We start from the raw sequence: 25463 nt of genomic DNA, 5'->3' as shown, positions 1-25463 counted from the left end.
AGAGTGGTTTGTTTCTCAGTTAATTAATATCTACAATCAACCCTTTTGACGACATCTAGTAGTGTTAACTAACTTCTTAAATACTATCACTTTTATAAAGTATGTACACAGCCGGATGTAGTTTTTGGACAATGCAATGCTATACTGGGATGACGAGGACAGCGGGAGCTGAGCTCAGTAGAAAACCACCCCTTTTGTTTGTGTAGTAATTTCATTGTATGACGTACCTGCTTGAACATCATTCATCATTCATCATTTGTCATTTTTTGCAGAGTGATACAGAGTGCAGTTACATGGGTCACTGTTCCTATACATAATACAGCTGATGTAGGTGCTGAGCAAAAGAAATCAGCACAAGTGCAGTTTAGGAACAAAGCAGACTTCTGCTGTGTTCTTACGTGTAAGTGTTTACAGAAAGTTTAATATATCTCAGACGTCGGTGGTGGTCATGACTCATAACGTCATAATTCTGATGTGTATTTTTGTGCCTTCCCATCCCGTATCGTCATCAGCGATATCAGCATTTGAAGCTCTGTTGACAAAAGCCCTGCTTTACAACCTGACGGTGTGAGGTTTGAATAAAATAGGCATTTGGGAGGCAAATAAAACAAAGAAATGAGTTGTGTTACAGAAATAATCGGTGCAGCTCGGATGCAGCTCTTTTAGAAGCTGAACTTGAAAGATATAAATACAGGATCTTCCAGCTTCTGCTGCTTTGTTTTTTGTGTCTGTCTCTTATAATTTCCCCAAATGTATGTGTGTTTTATTAAGTGTGATGCTAAATGGATGATTGCACATTTGAAAACAAAAGGCTTTCATACAATGTGTCCTTTCAGGAACTACTGACACCAGCCTCTATTACTTTGCGTGTAACTACTGTGAAACCACACCCGCCTTACAGACACCTGTCGGCACAGATAAAGTTAGAGTGTTTCATCATTCTTACACTTTTATGAAAAATCGCTCAAATTGCTCAAAATTTGCTCAAGGTCAGCTGGTGGAAGACCTTGAAAATCAATGTGATTAAATTTCCCCTGAGTGGTGCAGAGGGAGTAACAAGCAACCACAGGGTCCAAATGAGAACCACAGGATTACATGGGGGAGCTTCTCCAGCTGTGCACGCTGCCCAAATGTGACCGTAATGACCACACTAAGGAAGACCGTGAACTGCATTGACATCTCCGGCCCGCTGAGCTCCCAACTCTGAAGGTGAATGAGAGGCTGTCTGAGCCAAAAGGAAGGTCGGGCAAGTGAAGACATTTTCAAGACACTTAGATCGCTCGTTCCTGCACAAATACAATACGGCAATTCCTCAAGACTTCAAACTTTCTGCCACTTTCCTTTCCTTTTTCTCTTTCCTCGATTGACTCTCTCTCTGTTTCTCCCCTCCACTTCCTTCCTGCCCTGTCCGGTCTGTGCTGAACAAATGAAAGCCCATCAAGAAGATATCAAGATAAACATAAAAGTAGTCTGGGGCTGACAAGAAAATAAGAGTCATCCATCAAAGGCCTTAGCTACTTACACAATATGTCAGAGGAACCCCTGGGTTCTCAACACACTGCCTGTCTGGCTTAAATTCAGGACACTGAACTGGATCACCACATCAGACAGATGGACAACAACCCCAGGAGACTAAAAAAAAAAAGTCTTAAATGTAGTGTTTCGTCAGCACCGTTGACCAGTTTGAGGTCTTAAACGGCGTTGCACGTTTCAAAGATGGTAGAGTCTTCATCTTCATATCAGACCTCTTGAATCTGCATGATCTCTTTTCTCCAGGTTTCCCCTGACACACGTGAGGTTATGTCAGGGTTTTGCCATCACCCTAATGCACCATTTTACTTGCCCAGGTGAATGAAGATTAGCGAGCGGTATCGTTTCTTGTCCATTCTGTTTTCATAGATAAGGCCATGTTTATACTGTTTTACCCTCTCTGGTGATGCACACCACAATCCTGATAAATCAGTGAAGTCTTGTACATGAGACAATCTCATTTTTTACCTGGGTATAAATCATTCCCTTACTTGTATAAAGCATGCATTTGATTCACTGTTTGTTCACTACTGGTGCTGTACACACAACAAAATGACAATTGCACAATTTAACACAAATCAATTCAAGAGCAATGACACAAATCGGAGGGTAAGAGGGTAATCATGTAGTATGTCAGTATGTAGGTCATTCAAGGGGGTTATATTGCCCCAAGCACCACAATCACACACTTATGAATCATTTTCCTTCAAGTCAATATTGACACTGTGGATGAGAGTAACACGTAGCTTCAGTAAGTGGTGATTAATGTCAGATCCTTATTACATTAGATTCTGGACAGAGCAGATGAAGTGGAGCACAGGTTCTGCTCCTGCCGCTGAACCCGACTGCTATATTTCAACTAAACAAAAATAGCTCCGTCTGAATGGTGCTGTCACCAGTTCCTAGGAAACAAATTACATCTGGCTGTGAATTAAAATTATCTCCCGGTGAGTTATTATAGTAGGAACAGTGTCTGGCAAAGAAAAAGCAGATCTGCTGTGTTGCATTGTATTTGAATATATTGCATAATATTAATGTTATAAACCTGCTTGTGTGGAGGAAATACAAAACTGCTCACAAGAAAAAGGCACAGAACGTGAATAAATGAAAGACTCTTACTTTTTTTCAATAGAGAGATAAAAAAAATGTAAATATACTCCAAAACAGAGAAACTAAATAATAATAATAATAATAATAATAATAATAATAATAATAATAACATGTAAATAAATAATACAAATTTGAATGACCACATTACTAACCAGTGACATTGTTATTTACACTTGGGTTCAAGCAGATGTTTGTGGCAGATGTAATGCCATTTCTTGCCTTGAGTGTTATATTGGATCAATATACCATTGACAAGAATGGGAAATACATGAGTTCACAGTGACCTTGATCTTTGACCTTTCACCAGCGAAATCTAATTAACTCATTCTTGACCCCAATTGACAATTTGTGCCACATTTAAAGAAACTCCCTCAAGCCATTGCCGAGGTCACTATAACTTTGACCTTTGGCCACCAAAATCTAAACAGTTCATCATCGGCTTTAAGTGGACAGCTTTCTTTTTTACCAGTGACATGGGATGTACACAAGCTGTAGCAGACGACACGTGTTTGACACTGGAAAGTTGATGTGGCAGGAGCTGTGGCACAGGAACATAAAACACAACTGGAGAGGGTAATTAAGTATAAGCACTGGTTAGCTATATGTCAACATTTCAACTAAAGCCTCTGAGGAAATCTTGCGCTTGACATTTCTTTCCTTGGCATCTATAATATGCATTTCTACTTCTCTCTAAGGAAAAGTACGAGACGTTGCGCAGTATTAAAGTTTATGAGAAAGGCAACAAAAGACTGCTTCTCTAATTGGACTGCTTAAGGTTACAAATCCTGTGACAGACAGGTCAGGCTAATGAGCCCCAAATAAAAAAGAAGAGCCAAAGCAAAGTTATTCACATTGTGACTGCTTGGCACTGGACAAAAGGCTTCTTCCCGCTGGCAGGAAGGGATCTTGGCAGAGATACACAGTCACCTTTTGACCTCCACTCTGTTCTACTTTCAAATGTGAAGTACTCTTCTTGTCTTACCAGCTCATACGCAATTAAAGTTATGCGAGGTAACACCTAGATCAGCCCAATCTGGCATCATCATCACACAACCTGAGCTCTAATGATAATAAAACTGCCTTCAGTAGCAACTGAGTAGCAATCCCGCTACCAACAAGTCATGTGACGGTAGCCTGGCTTGTTGCCATTTCTGCCCTGCACATCACACAGGGCAGAGAAAAAGCCTTCAGGAATACACAGGGTTCACGGTCTAAGAGCATATGCTCAGGTTCAGCTCAGCTCCCATCCTCCAACTATGACCATGATAAAGCTAAAACCACAGCAAGAGCCTACAACAACATTCATCACTGCCAGGTTGTAGGCCACCACACAGTACTTGGGAACCATTCGCCCTTCTACACCAACACTCAGGATAATACAAGCAGCAGATTATAGTAGTCCAGCTGCTGCACCCCAGGGTTCACAACCAGCACACCACAGCACAAAGCAGTGAAGGTAATGTGCTTCTGTTTTTTAACATCCACTGAGGAACTATTGTTTACACATCAGCATCTAAAATCACTTGACTGCATCCCGCCAAGCGAAACAATCAATTAGCGGGCAAGCCATGCATTCATGTGTATCTAAAGATGCAGCATAATTAGTTAAAAGTTGAGTTAGAATTTGGTGCGTAAGCTCATTTAAGGCAGCCCAACGAATGAGATATTGCTTCCAGTAAGCTTTTCTGTGTTACTGTCGTCAATGTGACAAAAGCCAGCGCACAAAGAATGAAGATATATGGCTCTTATTAGCTGTTGTGATTTGATGTAATGCATAAAAAGCAGTGAGGTACTTGGAATAAAGAGGGGTCAAAGGTGCTACTGTGTAATTAAAGCAATCTTTAAATAAGGTGAGAACTGCACTTCTTGATCTTCTTTCTTTTGTGGAAAGAGGAGTGGGGGGGGGGGGAACACTTGGAGCACCTTCTTTTTTTTTCACTTAACATCTTTTCAAGTTATTTTCATCTTTTTTCACCATAGTTAATTATATCCAGCCACGTCGGGGTCGTCCTTGAGGTCTGTCAAGTGTAACTGCACTGATTAAAACAAACCCAACCAGCTATTTATCGCAGGAGGAAAATGACTTGTACTAAAAACTGATGTGCTTATTTGCTTATTTCATGCAACCTCGGTCTGTATATACTGTACATAATGAGGTGACATGAAGCAAACACACTGTATAAGTGACTTTAAATACATTTCCATTATTGCAGCTCTATGCTTGTGTGATATGAATCCTGTTGTCCACTAGAAATAAATGCAGAGCTAGTTATTTTTCCATAATGTAACCTGCTGCTTACCAATCAATGAACTTCAAGTTCAATCAACATCAGAAACCTGGACATGCCTTCCTATTCTTACATTTTGGTTTGTTTAAAGTTTAAGTAATTCCATACATATTATTTTCAAGCTGTGATGAAGACATCACAGAAGAAAAATCATTGAATCGAGGCCTTTGCCTGGTACTCTAACTGAATACAGGCAGAGAATAAGTGTGTGCAGTGGGTGTGTCTTTATGTGTGTAGTACATGTTTAACTGTGCATGGCCATAAAACAAGTAGTGCGTGTGTGATACAATTTGATCATCCCCATGATAATTTTGTGGAAATGGCCCTTGTGGGACCTTGCAGGCCCACATAGTGTGATCTTTAAGTGTTAACATTTTCACTGAGTAGCTTGATCATTACTGTGCATTTAAATGTGCATCTTCACCAGTCTACTGACTTATGTTTTTGATGTTCGATGTGTATTTGTTTCGATCTGCATGAAGCACACTAATTACTTGCAAGTGGACCGGCAAGGATTGTCATCCAGGCATGAAAAAGATAACTAATATGTTGAGTTCAGTATTTATTTATTTATTTATTCAAATAAAAACTGGATGTAGGTTTCCAATAAATGAAGTCTTAGCTTGATGCTCATGTCCATGTCCAAAAATCCACAGGACCACTCGATGATGTTTTAAATCTTTGCAGAAACTAGTACAGGACAAAAAAAGGTAAAAAAAAAAATGGTATTGCTACTTTCTCCTCTCGCCTGACTTCCTCTATTTCAAGACTGTCACAGTAAAAGTACATACAGTATATAGTACAAAGTAAAAATCATAGCCACTTACTAATATAAATGAAATTTTTAATCATCCACACACATTTTAAATGCACGTAATCAACAATTAACTTATTACAGTATTGTAAATATGTCCACGTGTAAATATTTCTTCCAATTATTATTAATTATATTATATTATATTATTCTATATTTACATCTGTCAATTGTGTAAAGTACATAGATATTACATTTGTACATTTTACTTATGAACTCAGTTTAGTATCAATAAAGTTCATTTAGGCTCCTACACTGGAGGTGAAACAAAGGCAATATTTGTGACTTTATTTTATTTATGCCACTTCAAAAGCTACAGTGAAGTCAGCTGTGTGGATAGCATCCTTCTTCAAACCTGAGATCCAGGACTGAACCGCATCCCCTGAACACGGAGGTACAACACAGAAAACAGATGATGTATTTGGATTCAGGAAATGTTCATTAAAAGGTCAAATAATTGAAAATAACTGTGATAAACTGGGACAACATTTATAAAAACTGCAGTTTATAGTACAATAATGTTTCACATGTAATAGACACCTGTAAACCATGTAAAGGGTTAATGACAATTAAACCAGATAACTTACTATTAACTTGCTTTTACATTACATTACGGGCTTTTACATTAGTCTACATCAAGTCAGACAATTGCTACTGTCTGAGGTCAACACAAACACAAATACCTGATAAATCTGTGGACATGCCTTTTGTTTCAGTTGACCACGGCTGCCTGCTCACACAGATAACGCTTTATGTTTCAATTCCTTGTTTACTATTACGCTGCATTATCGTTTGAGTCAGTTGTACAGGAAATAATCATTTTCAACAAGTCAATACCATAAAATAAAGCTGGCTGGGCTGTGGTACTACCTATTAAAGCTGCTCTAATCAATACTTTATCTTAACAATGGATCAGATTACTGTGTAATGTGAAAGGGATCGCTCATAGTGCCGTTTTCAACAGTACTAGTAATAATAGACTATCGATGCATGCATGAAAACAACAAACAGACTTAGGAAGTACCTGGCGAATGTAGTGAGCTGGTTGAGAGCAACACAGCGGTAAAATGAGAGTGAATGTTCTATTTATAATCTTCAGGTCGTCTGCAACACAACTCCTGATGAATGCTAATGTTTTCTGGTTCTAGTTTGAGGAGTGCATATACATGGATGGCATTAAACCTCCCTCCACCTTCCCTATATTAAAATGCATCTGTGCTCGTACATAGCTACACAGTTCTCCAGATGACATTAGGACCTGTGGCTGGCGTGGCACAGTTAGCTGCACCTGCTGGTGTCATATGTGTGTGGCAGATGGACTCCCATGGAGCCAAGATTTCAATTGCTCCGCTGTGCTCCATGTCTTTCTTATTTACTTATTTTTGGCATGAGGTCACTGAGGAGGAGAAGGAGCACAGCACAACATGCTGTATGGGTAGAGAATCCAAAACTAAAATCAAGGTAATGAGAAGCATTTGGAGATACGTAACTTCTTCTTCTTCTTTCGGCTTTTCCCATCAGGGGTCGCCACAGCGAATCATCCTTATACGTAACTACACGTAGTTAAATCCAGTCATTTAAACAGTTTTGAACTGGTGCTGTACACCACCACAATGAACTGAACTGGAAATCTTAGATAAACTGTGTAGGAATTACTACTCCTCTTAATCATAAGGTATTAGAAAGTATTAGAACAAAATAGCATGTTAAATTTAATTAGTTTTACTTGACCTTCCATTGCAGAAACAATGGCAACTGTATCACTGAAATGCAGCTTTGTGCTTCTGTACAAGGAGGTCATGGTTCACTGTTTTACATAAGGTCGAAATAGACTGCTCATTGAAAAAAAAGTCACCACCTGGTTTTAACTAAGAAAATAGGTTAGATCATCTAGAGATTGTTGAAACTACTAAAACTGTCCAGTGGAAGAAGGTCTTATGATCTGATGAGTCCAGATTTACCCTGTTGGGTGCATCAGGTTAAGAAGAGAGGCGGGTGAAGTGAAGCACCCATCATGCCTAGTGTCTACTGTACAAGCCTGTGGGGGCAGTGCTATGATCTTAGATTGCTGCAGTTGATCAGGTCTAGGTTCAGCAACATTATGTGTCCAAAGAATGAGGTCAGCTGACTACCTGAATATACTGAATGACCAGGTTGTTCCATCAATGGACTTCATCAGACCATTTCTGATGTCACAGCCATATTCGAAGATACCAGGATTCACTGGGCTCAAATTTTGTAAGACTGGTTCAGGGAGCACATTATTATCACAAATGGACTCCAGACCTGCATACTGGAGAAGACTTTGCTCAGCGGTCCGACTCTCCGATCATCAATCAATACAAAAAGATCTTGGCAAAAAAATTATGCAACCCTGGACGGGAATAAACGTTGAGACATTGCAGAGGCTCATCAAACGATGCCACAGTGAACGCATGCCATAATTAACCTAGCAGGTACCAACTGCTATTGAATTTCTGGTAATGATTTCATGAGGGAATACACAAAGTTTTCCACAGTTTTCTCTAGTTATAAGGCATCGATTTCTTTAAATAATTGCACATGTCAAAGCTGACCTAGTTTTAAGGAATGGCCTCTTGGAAATGCTCCTTTAAGACAAGCGCACAACTAGGATTATCTTCCATTGACAGCCACAGACAGGATTAGTTATAATGACCCTTAGGGACACGTAGGACAGGTAGAAGAGTAATTCATTCCTCGCTGTGAGGGTCTTTTTATGTTTTATTTCGCACTACAGAGGTGAGGCGGAGGAGAGGAGCTGTATTTCTCCTTGGGTCTAATATAAAGACGTCTCTTCAGTGCTGCACAAATCCTGCAATTGTTCTTGAATTGAGATTCAGTGTAATTGCACACAATATTACAAAATACTGTAGGGGATGACTGTAAGTGAATACTGTAATACTGAACAAATCTCAAATGGCTATTCTGTTCCTTGATTCATGTTTTTGTTATTGGTGCAGCTATCAAATGAAGACACAAAGCTAGAGACACAGCAAGACGTCATCAAATTGAACACATGGGGAAATTACACTGGAAAGGAAACTCCTAGTCAGCTGGGGGCGTTTTTAGCTCATGTTTAATCAGGGAAGTATCCACTGGACAATGGAGAGCGGACACCTAAGCGAGGGCTAATGGAGGAGAAAGCAAACCGGGGAGATACATTCCTCCTCTTCTCCAGGGCCGTTCACACGTGCACATTGGTTTCTGCAAATCAATACTTAATTTAGCTGAGCATTCAGCCATCTTTAAGAGTACTAACGCCATTTGAGTATCAGCGTATCATTACAAAAATGTGACTCCTTTCATCTGAAATTACTCCTTTTTTTTTATTTACCTTTTGTCTCTGCATTTGTGCCCAATAGACTGAAAGATTAGTTAGTAATAAGTCTGTAACTTGGCATCAGAACAAGATGCCAATCCATATCACTCCGAACAGACACGTCACAACAACAAACCCTCTTTTGTCAGATGATCGGGAAGCACACGTGCCCAAAGAAGCGAACTTGAGAGAAGATTCAGACCTTTTCTTTCTGTTTCCACCAAGCGGTCTCGGTTCAGTCTTAGCAGAGGACAAATGGCCACTCTAATTCAAATCTAAAAGGACGTGTTTGCCAGAAGGGCCATTGATTCTCATAGCTGAGGGCAGGGCGTCATCAATTCAGCCTGCACAGCCTGCTGGCTTGCGTACCCTCGTCAATTGCCAATTGTTTTCAGAGGTGTATTTCACTTTTTTTTAGTTTTCTCCCAGAAATAAACTTGAGATAAAGGAATGCAATCAGAGCAAGAGCCATGTCCTTCTTCACTGGCAAAAGTGCCAGCGTTTAATCAGAGGTAAAGACGGAGGACAAATAAACTTGGATTAAGAAGAGGAAGAAAGGCAAAACACAGCTGCTCAAGAGCCATGAAGTACAAAACTTGTGATTGAAGCTATCTATTGATTAAACCTTAAAGCCTTAAGTCTTTTATGTTTGACAGTCTTTCATTTCTAAAATCTCTTAAATCACATTGAAGGCCACGGAATTCCTCAGACTCACTAAATGGAGCATTTACGACCGGCTGTAGGACTTCAATCATCCTTCAGGAAAAAAATCACCTAATGTGGGCGGAGATCCGCTGATTGGTCTGTATGTATGTTGCACAGTTCACTGACATTTATTTGATAAAAAAATTTTTTGAAGACATTACTTTTGGGTGCTGTCTTTGAATCCAGTACTTACTTCTTACTATACACCGTGAGTGTGGCTGCAAACTTATGGTGGGTCCCTGTTCACACACTGCACTAACAGAATCTCAGCTGTGAAGCACTTTTACTAACCGACTTGGAGCACCATGAACTGTGGATAAAGTCCTGTAACTACTGTATTCGAAACAATAGCAATTTTGCCGTGCAATTAACCCCCAGCTAATTGGCTATTGTTCTCAGAAGGCTAATTGTGCCAGTTTAATGGCGCTCCCAGCTGTTCTCAACTATTTATTGTTATTAAGCATTAACATTTACAGTCCAGCTGTGGGCTACGTTGCTGTGGCATATTTTTTTTGGACCTCTGCTCAATATTATATCTCTACTTCACGGTCACCTTATGGCTTTTTAAACTTGGGATGGAATGAGTTTATTGGTCCTCAGTGGGTATCGAATGGCTCAGCGGATAGTGAAAACAGGTCTTATAGGATATCTTGTGATCTAATTCCAGCACTTACTTGTAGGTTGGTGACAATGAGAAGTGGGGAGATGGTTTCTTTCTATTATTTTCATAATAACCTAACATTATCAAAGTGCCACATCATCTCTCACATGATGATATCAGTCATGTTACAGTTAATTGTTCAAACCTCACCCACATGTCTGTACACCTACACTATACAGGCACTGGTCAAAGGCAGCTTAACTTTATTGAGGATCTTGCAGCAGACCAGAGAGCCACATTGAATTGAAATAGCTATAAGACTCAGTAAATCAGTAAATGATCCTTATTTTCACTAAATAGATAAATGTGTGCCTTCAGTTGGTCTTTCCCGCTTCACTAACTTCCTTGATGTTCTTAATTAGTAAGATCTGATGCTGCCTGCAATGAGCACAGGCCGTGGATCCTGTGGGTGTGAGCGGGGTGCTAAAAGGTGTGATCCATATCCACAGCAACCTAGAGCACCTTCAGAGAGATGCTCAGATGTATTATTTCACATCACCTTCACACCATCCACCGTAGAGCTTTTGTTTATCTATGCAACAGCCCAAAGGACGTGAGGAAAATACGGCAAGATTCCTACTCAGACAAGCTGTTAATGTATTTAGAAAATCAGATTTGGAAACCTTTAGAACTGTTAGTCTGCCCTCAGGCCAAATAGCAAGATGAATGTCTAAATAGCTTCATCCATGTTCATTGAATTTTTTTCATGATGTAGTTTAAGCACTCATTTCCTTTTCTGGCAGCACGCCAGACAGTGATTTGCTTTTGGAAATGTGTTTGGACTCACATTTGGATCAAAGCAGCCCAAGAGGAGCTGTTTTCTGTGAAACCTAATCAGCAGGTTTGACTGACTAACAGCACTCCCCTGTGGAGAACGTATGCTGTTACAGTTTTTCAAAGTCAGGAGGCTGACGAGACAAATATCCCGCCTCAGGCAGATCTGTATTTGTATGTGCATGCTTTAACAGGACAGAGGTAAGTTACCTCTACAATTACTACACATACTTGGTATAATGCGAACCAGGTTACGCAATACAATCATTCAGTGCAATTTTGGTTTGGGGCTTAAAGTCATTAACACTCAGAAACAGCCAGCTGTTTTTAATGCATGCTCCACGCAAGTCAAGTTTAAAAGATGGGCCATCAGTGTTTAGATGTAAGAAACCCCTGGGCTGGAAAACATACATTAGTCCAGAAGATAAATGAAAAGAAGGAGCAGATCCATACGGGCACTCGCAGAAAGGCAATTCCAATTGCTTGTGTGTTCATTACAATTTTGAGGCACCTCGCTGGCGCAGAGGGGACGAGTCATGATCTGAATAGGTTATGAAACACTGTCAGTTACATATCTTCATCATAGTACTGCAAAGATTGCTCCCTGATTCCCTGATTTCTCCAGTGAAGAGTGGGCTTTACTCAACGTCTTGTCAAATGTTATATTAACGATTCAGAAGCAGAATAAAAAGGATTCTTGACTAAAACAGCAGCAATTTGAAATGTGCAATAAGTGAGTTTTATGGCCAGGTGTATGCATAACTTTCATATATGTCTGTATTAAAGCTAATCTGAGCTCACACACACATCAATCCAACAGTCATGCTAAAATAAGTTAATGTACAGTAGTGTGTACTAAAGTCTTCAGCACACACACATGTCCCAGTCTCACCTCACGTCTCAATGACATGTCTAAAACGATGTGAGCTTTAAAAGGCACTGGCCATCAGCTCTCTCATTTATCACAAGTTTCACAAAGTCAGCCAAAGCTAAACCCCCCACCCCGCGATGCTAAGTTCAGATTGAGGGAAGATTGGTCACTTTGATGCAACCCCTGTGGCTGCGACGATGGGAGACGAGAAGCAGGGAGTCGGCTACACTGGGGTGCAAAAGGTCAGCAAAAGGTTGAAGAGGACAGAGCAAAAGAGCGGGCAAAGGAAAGAAAACACAGAAAAGAGATGAGAGAGAAGAGATAAGAAGAGAGGTGGGTGAAGGTGCAGATTGAGAGGGGCTTAATTGAAGAACAGAGGGATGGAATAGACAAACAGGGCTAATGGCTGAGCCCACAGCTGGCTCACATGGACCCATAAATAAACCAGTGACAGCGATAAATATAATATGACAGGCAATCAGCACAGTTACCTATGTGCCCCAGGGACGGTGCCGGTTGAGGGGGCCACAGGACTCTCACACACTCTGACTGATGAGAGGCTGATTGAGGTTCAGTGTGTGGAAGAGAACAAAGTGAACACAGAGAAGACAAGAGTAGATGAAAGTGGCCTTTGACCTGCAGTGTGTGAAGCAAATACTGAGGGAATGGGATCTATCAGTCACCTGGTGTAACAATATAAAGTTCAATAGTTCTGAGCTGCCTCGTGGGCAAAAAGGGCAATATCTTGTTGACAGTACCTCTGACAGAATTTAAAATTCCTGCTGGCAGTGGGAAAACAGTTTGCCTTTGCAGTATAAAAGGGTGAAACATGCTTTTAAAATAGACGTTTTTCCTTTTTCTATCTTTTTGAAGGGACATTTTGGAGTAATCAAAGGTTGAGAATGAACAAACTTGCATATAAGTGGTTGACAAAGTAGCCGACAGGTTCTAAGGCGCCTTCGGGAAGCTCCCGGAGCAATCGTAATGCATTCGGCAGCCTGGAGAGGAGGACTCCACAGGTATAAAAGGTAGGAATCACAATGGCAGAACCAGAAGACGCCAGAACTACATCGCTAGCCCTCTATATCCACATCTTTTTATTATGCAAATCATGCGTTTTTCAGCACCTCCTAAGAGGGTGTTTGTGAAAAATGAGGCCTTCACTCAGAGGATTAAACTTTGGACTGATTTCATTCTCCTGAGCAAATAATTTCACTTCCATTTCACATATAATTATAGGAGACATCGCAGTTGCCAGGGGCACCCGGGGGCTCTGAGGGCGAGCGGGGAGAAATAGCAAACATAATTATATTAGCACAGACCCTGTGCAAGCTAATGTGTACTGAGGATTTGCACTCCCGATGCTGTCTATTCATTTCTTCAGCTTTTAACTAACATCATGATAGAAGCTTGGATCAGGTCTTGGCATCAGTGACCCAGAGGCTGCAGGCTCAAGTGTCCTACAGCATTAACACGGTGATGGAGCGTTTGAATGTATTCACTCAGATTTACTGTAGATTCATTATCAGGTGTTATTTAGAAGGCAGGTGTAATTGACAGTGTGTCATAGATTGCTTAAAAAAAAGGCAACTACGCCTACAGCCATGAAAGAAACAGCTATTTGGAGCAATTGACTCACTCGATGATCATTTGGGGAGGTCCTGTCAACACATGATAACTTTCTTTGGCAGTAATATAAATCAACTCAAAGTTTAAAAAAATGAAATAAATAATCAGATCTGAGTCATAGACAACATAATGAAATGGAAAGAATGTCTCGTGTTTACTGCTTCTGTAACAGAAAGTGTGAAGAGATTGGTTTTTAATGAGCTGCAATCTCTTGCATGCTTCATGGCCTTTGATAATACTGCTCAGTGAATGAGGCCAAATGAAGCAGTGCTAATAGACACGTTTGGTCATCTCTGCACATGTGGCTGCTAATGCGTCACATGGAAAAATGGCTCTGGTATTCTATAACTAAGTGGTGATAAAAGAAATGGAGTAGAAATTGTGAACGTACAATAAGTGGTGTGAGAAGATATATTAAAAAAAAAAAAGCAATTGGCTGCAAGTCTCAAAGGGGTCAGCGCTCACTATTACATTACAGTTTGCCAAGAGTGTGACTTCAGAGGGGGCAACAGAAGGCTGCACCTCACTGTGCGAGCTGGAAAAAGCCGCTGCGGCGTTCCAACTAAAAAGGCCAAGTTCAGCATCAGCATGTGCAGACATTAGCGAAATGCCTCAGCGTTTTCAACTTGCCAGTTTCCCCACTGTTTTCTATCATGATTTTCTGAGCTTGTCAATCATCTGTGAACCCGCATTCGTGCATTTTCCTCAGTCAGCCCAGAATTACAACACAGGTCATCTCCATTCTGGCTTCATCCAGTCCTCTGCTTTCATTTAATCTCCAATTTATACATGACGTGTGCAGTAATAGGTTTTGAACGACAGCCCTGATAGAGGCAAGACGGCACCCATAACCAGAACCAGATTGGAGCTAAGTTTGCTCAGTGTCACCTTCTTGTGGTCAGCGAAAGAGCTGCACTCCATCAGATAACCTACTCTAGAATCAGCAGATCAGTTAAATAAGCCCCAAATCCATTTCTACAAACTGTCACCCTAAACTCTCCTCTTGATACATAACAGCACACTTTAATTAAAAAGAAACAAAATAAATAAAATGCATGATACAATCGGGAAATGTACTCAGAGCACGCAGTTCACTCACATAATCAGAGGGAGGGACAAATCATCTGTGAAATAAAGTCAAGCAGGAACTGTGGTATAATATTTTATTCTCACTTTATGGAATACAAAGCCTGCACCCCCCCCCCACCGCCCCCCCCCCATCCCCCAAAAACATGTGCACATCAGATTTGGTGGAAACTACTTATGGAAAAAAAGAAAAGCAAAAGAAAAGCTGAGACAAGTAGGTGTAGAAATGTGCGACTGCAGTTTAATGTGGTGTTCTTATAAAAAAAACAAAAAAAAAAAAAACAGGTATATACCCTCTCATCATGAATAAAAGCAGCCGCATGTGGCTGGTCAGTTGATAAAAGGGCTGCAGCCATAACAGCTGACCACAAATTAACAGAAAAAAAAACAAAACAAACAAAAAAAAAACACAAGTTTCCTTGTTAGGGCGAAAAAAATAATCTTTTGTTTCATCTTTTCCATCATGACAAGGACGTAATTCATCATGTGCAATAATAATTTACCTTTACATGACTGTCAATCCAGTCATTTTTCTTTTTACACAATCTATTGCTAAGCTGCACAAAAGGAATGAAATATTACCCCAACTGCTGTTGGAAGATAAACAAATTACACACACGCACACAAAAAAAAGAAAAAAAGAAAAAAGAAGGGAGCAGAAACGGGCCAGCAGGTATAGAAATGAATACAACCTCAGCCAACCTAGGTCCAATAATGTAGGGTTTTTCAGGATGGCTTGGAAACATCTGGTGTGTGTTTGAAAGAACTAGCCGTGATTTCCCAGTGAATTTGTGCCACTGGAACTTAAGATTCCCATTAACTGTGACAAAACAGCTGAAGCACATTGAAGAAAGAGGAAAAAGAAAAGAAAAAAAATCAGCCAGAAAGTTTTCGCTAATATCATGACATGTAAAATCAACCAGCTCGAAGATGCACCGAGATGGCAAAAGCACTGACAAGTCTAGTGAACAAAAAAAAAAAAAAAAAAAAACATTAGTAACATCACTGCCATTGAATCCATACATTTCAATGCATGAGAAAGTTCATCTGTGACGTGTGAGGAGGACATGTCCGTCCACCACCACCACCACCACCCACACCCCGAAAACTGTTACACCAATTTATTATGAGATGGTTTGTTTTAGTTCATTTTTCCGAGAATTAATCTTTTCCTGACCACTACACATCAAAAACACACCAGAAAAACAAGTTAACCCAATACAATACACACAATCCAAGGTTCACAGTCCAAAAAGGTGCTGTTTGACAAGAGCCTCAGGTCCTTTATGTCCACTTTGCTAAAGTGTCCAACTCAGCGAAGTCTCACTTTTCAGAGAGAGCAATTCATGTGATGACACTGGAAAAAAAGATTTTTTAAAGAAAAAAACAAACTTAAAAAAAAAAAAAAAAAAAAAAAAAAAAGACTAGTTCAGGATGATGGAGCTTCTCCTCATCAGCTGCTGTCTTGTTACAGTTTTCTCAGTTGCTCTTACAGGGAGATTAAACATGCTGTAAGCAGCGTGCTGTCCATGTCTATTCCTCTTTGTCCATCATTCTGCTAATCCATCAATCTAAGTCCTTTTCACACAGGTCCTCACACCATGTACGAGTTCTGGTTCTTCAGCTTGTCCAATTCTTTGCTCTGCTGCCTCAGAAACAGGATTCTAAAGTAAAAAAAAAAGGGTGTTTTATTATGAACTGATGCAAATGTTTACGCAAATGCCGTTCCTGTCTCACCTCTGTTCCCTCAGCGTGGCCTGAATTTCACACACTCTGACCAGGGAGCGGAGGTTTTTCATCTCTGTGCAGATTTCAGACATGTACAAGCTGCCCATGTTGTGGATGTCCTCGCGCAACCGAGCCGCCTGCCGGGAAAGAGGAGAGGCGCTTTCTGTCAAGTTGTGGCTACAAATCTATACAAAATTCAACAAACCTAGAATAAAAAGAATCAACGACTATTGAAGCTTCAATCTTGACTGTGAAAAGCTTTCTAACTGATGACTTTCGTCTACAAATTAAGTTTTCTCATTTGTATAGTTTGAAAAGTATCCTTGGAGGTGGGTGTAAGACTAGATTTGTGGCCTCCCTGCGATGCTGTATTGCCATGTACACACTGGGAAACGCATAAAACACAAGAGAGCTGTACCTGTTTCTCAGTGTTCTCTGAAGGCCATCCTTGGATATGTCTGATGAGGTTCTCATCAAAATGAGTTGCCAGTGTGGGAGTGAAGCAGGTGGGAGTGTCAACTTGGGTTTGGTTGGTGCTGCCGGAGGGGACGTGGGGCAATGCAGCACTGGAAATGTTTGATCCTGCACACCCACTCTCCTGGCTGGTGGAGTGAGACAACTGGTTAACTGTGGCATTTTTGTCAACAATGCTGTAGATTAGTTACTCTGAACCTTATGTTTGTCCCCCATTGATTTGAAACATAAACTACCTTCTCTGTTGAAGAGTTCTGGGGTCTTCTGGACGCTTCTCTGCACTCTGAGGCAGAGGGACAGATCCTTGCTTACCTGAAGACATACTGCCCTGAAGAGACAAAAAGACAGCAGGGGAGAAAATAAGAAGAATAAAAATAAAGCCAGTATGCAGTGGAGAGCCAGAATGATAAGATCTCACAGCCATAACAAACTGGAGAAGACAGAGAGGGAGGAAGAAGTGCTCCCTGCACTCTTCGAAGCCGCCTGTTATTTGTTTCTGTGTTGCTGCTCACCCTCGTTTGTGAGGACGTGATGCTGCTGGGGTGCACGGTCAGAAGGGATTTCTGGTTGCTCTGTGGCGTGCTGTTCCGCGGTGAGACGTACGGCCGCGGTGATGACGCATCTGATGGCAGAGAGACGGGGGACTGACTGGAGTGCTGAGCTGAAAGAGATATACGGAAGACACGGTATTGGTGTAGAAGAATAGGGCATCATCAGGGTAAACTTATGAAAATACAGTCAGTATTTGCAGAGGCAGTATTAGCTGTCATCACAAAGCCGGCACAGAGTTCCGTGTTGGTGTGGAAAATAGCATCATTACATTTGCTTAAGAAAATTTGACAAGAAAATTAAAAAGCTACAGTCATTAGAGAGTTTCATGATATTGAAACAAAGTGATTTCAGTACTCTCAAAATCCATTTCTTCTCACACTCAATACAATGCGGCTAAAGTCTGACTTGAGAAAACTTTTTCCAACAGACATCTTGCAACGGCCCTTCATTTAAGAAATGAGCAAGCTTCACTAGGGTAATATGTAGTTTTTCCACATTGCTAGAGTCAATCTATAACCCCCTGAAGCAAAGTGCACAGTTAACTCGCATGAAATGCAGAATTCAATAGGTCAAGAGCATAATATTAACTTTGTGTGGACAGTGAGCACAGAGGGAAAAAAAAAAAAAAAAAAAAGGAAATTAGTTTGTGTAGCAGATGGTGAGAAACAGCGGGGAGGTCATACCTTGGTTGGAGTGCTGAGCAGCTGAGAGCAGAGCAGTGACGTTGAAAGCAGGTCCAGCAGTGAGGAGCTTATGAAGCACAGACCGCAAGGAAGCTTGGGTGACAGCAGCTGCCAAGACTGGAGGGAAGAAAGTGGAGAAGTGTGCGCGCACACACACGCACGCACACAAAGACAGACAGGTGAGTGAGCAGAGACAAATGACAGGTGAGTGCACAAACACGCAGTTAAGTCAGAAAACATGGTTAAAATCAGTGGAAAATATTCATCTGTTCACCAGCCAGAGTAGCTGCTTCATGTAAATATAATTCTACCAGAAAACAACCACAGGAACTTGGAAGTTAAACGAGTGCACCGTTAAAAAAAACAATTAAATAAATAAGAGTCCATCGAGAATTAGGAAAAGCATAATACAGTCACCCACTAATAACACCTAAGTCAGTTTGGAGATGTTGCCACAGATGGAGGACTAAGTCAAAAGCTGCGTGAACACAAGCTGCCGCTTCAGGAGCCACACTTCATGACATCATGTCCTCCAACTGTTCCACAAGCTTGTGTAACTCAGCGAAGTCACTTCAGCATTTCTTTTATCTTCCTTTGTGAACACATTGAGCGTGTTTCTTGCCATATTCTAATACAAATCAGCAATCGTTACAGCAGCTGCTATTGGAAACTGTTCACAACTGACAAGCAACACATGTACAGTAATGGAAGTAAAATCAGTTATTCAGTCATGTGAATTCTACGTCACGCTCTAAACTAGCAAGAATAAAGTCACCAACAACCTCTAATGTAAAACTCTCTGTAGGAGCTGGTGGTACAGTGGTACTGATTTTAGACTCAGTGATGCCATGAACGACAGCAGTATTTGTGGAGCTGGATGCTGTGTTCATCTTTTGTGCCCTCACCCTCATTGATCTTAGCCATGTCCATATTGCCGTTGTTCATCTGCAGAGTCGCCTGCAGCGCTGGAAGGAGCTGGTGCAGGAGGGCCGGGTCCTGCAGCAGTGCTGGTGACGGGGACTGGACAGACTGCGGCACCTGCCCCGAGGAGGAAGAGGAGGTGGATGAGGACATGGTGGAGGGGGTGGAACCTAAAGCACCAGGAGCAGAGTTCAAGCTCTGAGAAGAAGAGGAAGAGGAGGTGGAGGAATGGCCGGAGTTGGATGCTGTGGACTGGTCCCCTGATATGGTCTCTGTGGAAACAAATACAGCATTACTGAATGTGAAACTGACAAATGTACAAAAACAGATGAACAAAACTGTATCTAACAATATTCAGCCAGAAAGGAATCAACTGATAGCAAGAGAAGACAGCTGTGTAAAACCTTGTCACCAAGATTTTCTACTAAGGTCAACTTACTCGTCGTAGCTTTGTCCTGCAAGGCCTCTTGTCTGTAGTCCATGTCCCTGGGGAAACTGTTTGGCGCCATCTTAACTGAGTCTTTCTGTCGTTGTTCCCTGAAGCAGGGTAAACAGAATGAAGGCTGCAGTTAAATACTCTGTGTGTATTACACTTATAATACTCACTGCGATATTCTGTTGACACACTGAGGTTGTTGACCTCGGCGTGTACAACTTTGTATGAGTATTTATTCACTGTTAAAAATAACAGTGAATAAACAGACTTTTAGTAAATATGATGAAAGGTGTGCTTGCCTCTCCAACAGGTCCTTGGGCTTCTCCCACTGGGAGACCTCAGTTCTACAGTTGTAGTAGTACTTCTTCCCAGAGGAGCTGATGTGTTCGGTCCAGTCATCTGCTGGCTCTTGGTGCTGAGAAAGACGAAGCAGATATGGTATAAGTGAACAGGACAATTAATATATATAATAATACTGAAGAGATGGAAGCTGACTGCAGATTTCAAGCACACTGTGACTGAATATACTGCTTAAGCTATTTTCAAGGTCTGTCAAAGCTTTTGTACGGAGTGAATGGTAACTAACAGCTGCAGAGATTAAAACATTAGAAACACACTGATTAAAAAAAATAGTACCAATAATAAGTAAAGATTTGAAAGTAAATGAGTTCTGATTATGTATTATATCATTATTTCATATGTGATCACAATGAGAATGAAAAAGCGTTAATTAATGTACAGTATACATTTTAGGGGTGTAACAGTTGTGAGAGCTATAATCGCGACAGACTGTCTCTCCATTCTGGAGCTGTGACACAGTCTTGTAACATTGCTCCAGAAGACAGAACTGAACCGTGGATTTAGTTTTAGTTTAGTTAGAGTGGGGATGGCCAACCCGGATCCTCAAGTGTTACTGTCCTGCTTGTTTTCAATAAAAATACAAGCAGGAGAGAAGCCCTCGATGACTAGGGTTGGTTAACCCTGAGTTTGAACTTTTGAGTCTAGATGAGATGTATGTTTAATATTACTGATCATGTACATACATATGACAACTCCAGTTATTCCTCCAGGGTCAGGGTATAGCTTGTCACATCATTTTGCAGTTACAGTAGTAACAGAAGACTATAACTTCCCCTCTCGTACAAAAAAAAAACAAACAAACAAAAAAAAACATTAACGTAGATTAAATGGTATGAGCATAATGTATTCTGGTTTCTGACAACACTGAGGCACTGCTGGGAATAAAAAAATGCCCCCAAAAGTGACCCTTGTGGGACACCATACTTTACAAGAGAAAAAGACGACATATGAATATTGATTGAAACATACGTCCTGTCAGGTATAAGGAGAACCAATTTAATAAATTGCCTGTTATGTATTCCAGTCCAGTGTTTCAGTCTGTGCAATAAACTGCAAGGAGAGACTAGGTTTACTAATTGATCAACAGACTTGAATAATAATTTGGGATTGTAAGCAAATGGGTAAGAGCCTCCCATTGGATTATTACTGCATGGATGATTATTTTTCAGCAATTATTTAACCCTAACTCATGCAGTGAGTAGCTTGTCTGAAGACACATCCTGGGGATCGTGGAAAAGATGTTAATCTGTTTCAGAACGGTCAAATTATGAATCATGAAACAAGCAAAGAAAACATCTAAAGAGACTACTAAAACTGGGTTAAGAACTGTCCAATGGAAGAACATCATGTGGTCTGATTAGTCCAGATTTACCCTGTTCCAGAGTGATGGGAGCATCAGGGTAAGAAGTGATGCACTCATCATGTCTAGCGTGTCTCTTCAGCAATGTTATGTGCCCAAAGAATGAGGTCAGCTGACTACCTGAATATACTGAATGACCAGGTTTTGTCATCAATGGATATTTTCTTCCCTGATAGTATGGGCATATTCCAAGATGACAATACCAGGATTCATGGGGCTCAAATTGTGAAAGAGTGGTTCAGGGAGCATGACACATTATTTTCAGACATGGATTGGCCACCACAGAGTCCAGACCTTAACCCCACTAAGTAAATTTGGGATGTGCTGGAGACGACTTTACACAGTGGTCCGACTCTCCCATCATTAATACAAGATTTTGGTGAAAAATCAGTGCAACTCTGGACGGGAATAAATGTTGAGACATTGCAGAAGCTTATCTGTTCATAGATGTAGCGATGCCACAGTGAATGTGTGCCGTATTCAAAGCTAAAGGCGGTCCAACAAAATATTAGAGTCTGTATAATATAATTTAGAATTCTGGAATAACTCCTAGGTTAAAACAGCATCTGTGTTTTTCAACTGCAGCCCTGCAAAACATGGACATTTATTTTTGCAGCTCATGGTTAAACAACTGCTGTGGGCTTGTGAACTTGGAAGTATAACAGAGCCTTCTGATACAGGAATGACTATCAATAGGCCTATATCAGCAAATTATTATCCTTACACTTAATCTTCTAAAAATGAACTTTAAAATGCCTGAGTCTCTTATTCTATTTCTGTGTTCCTCTACGGAATCCCAGTGTCATCTCATTTGTTATGAGTGCACAAAAGGAAGGAGAATATGTTCTTTGGCCAAATATTTCCAATCAAACCATGCTGTGTATGCACATTGGTCAGCATTTCTTAGTTTTGTTAATATCTAGTTAAGATGACTATGATATGGTCTGTTCATTGGTCTTGACACACAGTGATAACAAGGAGCCGCATACATCAACCTCATCACTTTATTATACCACAGGAAACTTATTGCATGTGCTGATAATCCAGTGTCGAACCAGACAATGCTAGATATTGAGTATTTGGTCTTCTTGCTCAGCCTAACCACTAAGAAACGAGGCTCTCATTCAACAAGACAAACGGAAAATTGGACGGGGCCTGTTACATAAACACAGGGTTGCTACCATGCATTGCTGTTGAGTTTGGTAAAAAAAAATAAAAAGTATGCATAGAGAGAGGTGCCTCTGTATAATGTTCCACATACCATGTTCCGAACTAGCGTGACAGCAATTTCTTCAGGGAAAGATGAGGGTATATGATCAGATAATGCTGGACAACATCTTACCCTGTCTGCAGGCTTGCTCTGAGTCGCATGCGAGTCAGAACCGTGATGGGAGCTGTTGTGAGAGTTCTCCTGAGGAGAGCCGCTGGTCCCTGCAAGAAAGCCATTTACCAAGTAACTAAAAGCACACAATGTTCTGCAGAGGAATAAAGACTCAATAACAGCCACAGCAGACAAGTGTTTTTCATTGCCTTTACGTAAATGTTTAGTTCTACATTATTTACATCTGAGCGGCAATTTACATCTAAAGGCAAAAGGATAACAAAACAATCTTTTAATAATTTGTTCATTGTGATAGTTTCCAGGTTAATGTTTTGTATTTGATCAAACTCTACATTGACATCTAATCAAAGTGAGTTGTGGGGCGTATCGGCAAAACGAGGTACAACCCAGTGTAATAAAAAAAAGTAAATTAATTCCAAATTGGACCAACTTCTTTTATTTTGAAGTGGAGTATTTGGTCTAACACATTAGGCATTCATTAAAAACACAGGTCCCCAAGTATAATCTCAATGCAAGAAAAGTTAGAGTGCCTGTTCTTTCAGTCTGACTACATGCCCAGTGTTATTAAAACACCTGTGAATACCGCAGCTTTTGCGGTTTTTATCTAATGCAACATAGCTGTACATAGTAAGTAAATGCAGAACAAATAAAAACCAGCCTGAGAAACTTATTAAAGATGGGAGAGGGCACAAGAGTTTCAAAAGCTACTGAAGTCAAAACACAACTGTAACAGTGGTTACAAGATATAGAAGACATAGTGCCAATAATGGAAGGCACTGTGGCCATCCTCAAAAATAAGTGTGTAAGTGAGTGCACAATTTTATGTTTATGCAACCTTGCACTGAAAAACATAAAGGTCACTGCTTCTAAGTTGGCACAAGAATTATGGGTGCAAATTGGTGTTTGCTGACTGATCAGACAGTGTGATGTACCCTGCATGAAGGCAGCATGAACTGAACTGCTCAAAGACGGTTCAAAACTGTAAGATCATACATTGTCAGAGAACATAAAAAAAAACTTCCTGAATATTGTCAGTTCTCTCTTTGGTCAGTTAAAGCTGCAGAGTTTTATTGTATACTGCACATGGCAAAACGAGTCCACGATGAATGTATATTTCTATCTCTGTGAGATTACTGCAGGACTAAAATGCTGTCTTTTTCTTACAACAGCACTTGTAATATAAAACGTACCATTTTTTCCTCTAACTGTGTGAGAGGTTTTAGGCTTGCCATGTCCTGTGCCGTCTCCGTGTCTGCTGACAGGACTTTCATCCGAGCGCCGCAGCATCTTGTAAGGAGGCGTGGGATCTGATGAGCCATCACGCACCTTGTCATAACGCAAGGTGCTGGACTGGCTCTTTGGCTGAGATTTATGGGTCTAAATAGGAAGGGGGGGGGGGTTAAAAATACACATTAAATACACTCAGGCTCATACTTAAATCATCTTGAATTTGAATTATACTTGATAACGACATCAATAATAATAATAATAATCATGTTTCTGTGGCTTTTTTTGACATTATTAATGGTAAATCCTGTTCTAAACTTAAGTTGAACAATTAAATCTGAACACATACAGAGTCAATTCTGTACAAAACCTAAAAATAAAGCTTCCTTTTATTTAATGTCATCTGTAAGTGCTGCTATATGTGGGTATTGGTTTAGGCATCTCTAAGGCAGCGATATAACGTTTCGGGTTCTCACTTTAATGGAAAAAGTGACAGATGCCTTATTAAATACATTGGTGGAAAGCAGTGACAGGTGATCATTTACAAATTCAACATGCAATAATGTTACCTGATAGGATTGTGAATCCCTTCTGTCGTTGCACCTGTGGAGATACGTAGAAGAGACCATTATTATTATTATTATTGTGTATTGTGAGCCGGTTTAAGGTTAGCCAGCTAACGCTAGTTCAGTTTTTTTTCCTTTTAGCTAGCAATGTTTACTTAGCTTCCGTTAAGCTAGCGATGTTAGCTTGATTTGCCATGTTAGCAAAAGCCGTTTGCTTCTCTTATCACCGATATAAACCCTATAATTTAATAGGCTGCCCTTAATATATGATGAGTGGTGGGTTTACGTTACCATGATAGTTAGCCACAACTGCCTTAACATTAGTCGATTAGCGAAGAGAGATATCCGGAAACCATAGCTAATTGCAACCAAGCTGTTAGCTAACGCTAGCTGTTAGCACCAACGGCTAACGGCTAGAAGCAAACACGAATAACCAACCGACAAATTCTAAAGTAAGGTAAACCCAACACATCCTTTTAAAATGTCACGGTTTGTGCTTGATTTACCCATCGCTGACTCTTGCTGGTTTCCTTGCATACATCACCATCAAGGCCGTGGTGATGTGTGTATGTGTTTAGGGGGGAACCGTGGCCTCCTGTCTGTCTGCTCTCACAGTTCTCCTTTCTTCAGCTTCCTGATGTCTGCACTTAGTCTGTCTTACCACACAAATACCTACAAGCCGTGCACCGGACACAAGCACTGCATAGCGGGTGGTCTTTATTAAAAACCACCCTCAGTGCATCAACGGGCATGTAGCTACAGTAAGCTCTTGGCTCGGCCGATGCAGCTCAACAGAAAGCAGCACAGGCAGGAGGAAACGCAGCAGACGGACTTCTCGGTAATGTTTTGCTAGGAAAAATAAGTTCCTGTTTGACTTTCAAATTAAAAGCGCAATTATCGAAAATGGCACAAAATTACTGTTTTGAATAAAGAAATAAAATGTACTATACTCAATGATAAAATGCCACCATTGGGATACATATTAATTGGATAGCATAAAATAATA

General features: G+C 40.6%; 1 protein-coding gene across 2 annotated transcripts; it reads right to left on the bottom strand.

The window, feature by feature from the left end:
- Positions 1-14940: 14940 nt before the first annotated feature.
- LOC113172219 (WW domain-containing adapter protein with coiled-coil-like) lies at positions 14941-25280 on the bottom strand. 2 transcript variants are annotated; one of them, XM_026375087.1, is made up of 13 exons: positions 24964-25280; positions 24461-24494; positions 23855-24041; positions 22665-22753; positions 19902-20017; positions 19606-19703; positions 19151-19438; positions 18246-18362; positions 17523-17671; positions 17247-17338; positions 16955-17138; positions 16546-16673; positions 14941-16472 (listed from the first exon to the last, which is right to left on the bottom strand). In XM_026375087.1, exons 1-13 carry the CDS (start codon positions 25002-25004, stop codon positions 16403-16405), a joined length of 1593 nt encoding a protein of 530 aa, XP_026230872.1. In that variant the 5' UTR covers positions 25005-25280; the 3' UTR covers positions 14941-16402. The 2 variants fall into 2 exon arrangements, with proteins under 2 accessions (XP_026230872.1, XP_026230873.1); XM_026375088.1 differs by lacking the exon at positions 18246-18362.
- Positions 25281-25463: the final 183 nt, after the last annotated feature.

The sequence above is a fragment of the Anabas testudineus genome, chromosome 17 (assembly GCF_900324465.2).
Source record: "Anabas testudineus chromosome 17, fAnaTes1.2, whole genome shotgun sequence".
NCBI classification, from domain to species: Eukaryota; Metazoa; Chordata; class Actinopteri; order Anabantiformes; family Anabantidae; genus Anabas; species Anabas testudineus.
Note: the sequence above shows the minus strand (reverse complement) of the source record. Positions and strands in the feature narration are given on the sequence as shown.

What these genes read in the sequence shown, in the direction of transcription:
- LOC113172219 (XM_026375087.1), bottom strand. Translation starts at nt 25,004, where the DNA reads ATGGTGATGTATGCAAGGAAACCAGCAAGAGTCAGCGATGG. An exon ending in CCAGCAAGAGTCAGCGATGG is followed by an intron (nt 24,495 to 24,963) that starts GTAAATCAAGCA and finishes GTATCTCCACAG; the next exon opens with GTGCAACGACAGAAGGGATT. An exon ending in GCAGGACAAAGCTACGACGA is followed by an intron (nt 19,439 to 19,605) that starts GTAAGTTGACCT and finishes TTGTTTCCACAG; the next exon opens with AGACCATATCAGGGGACCAG.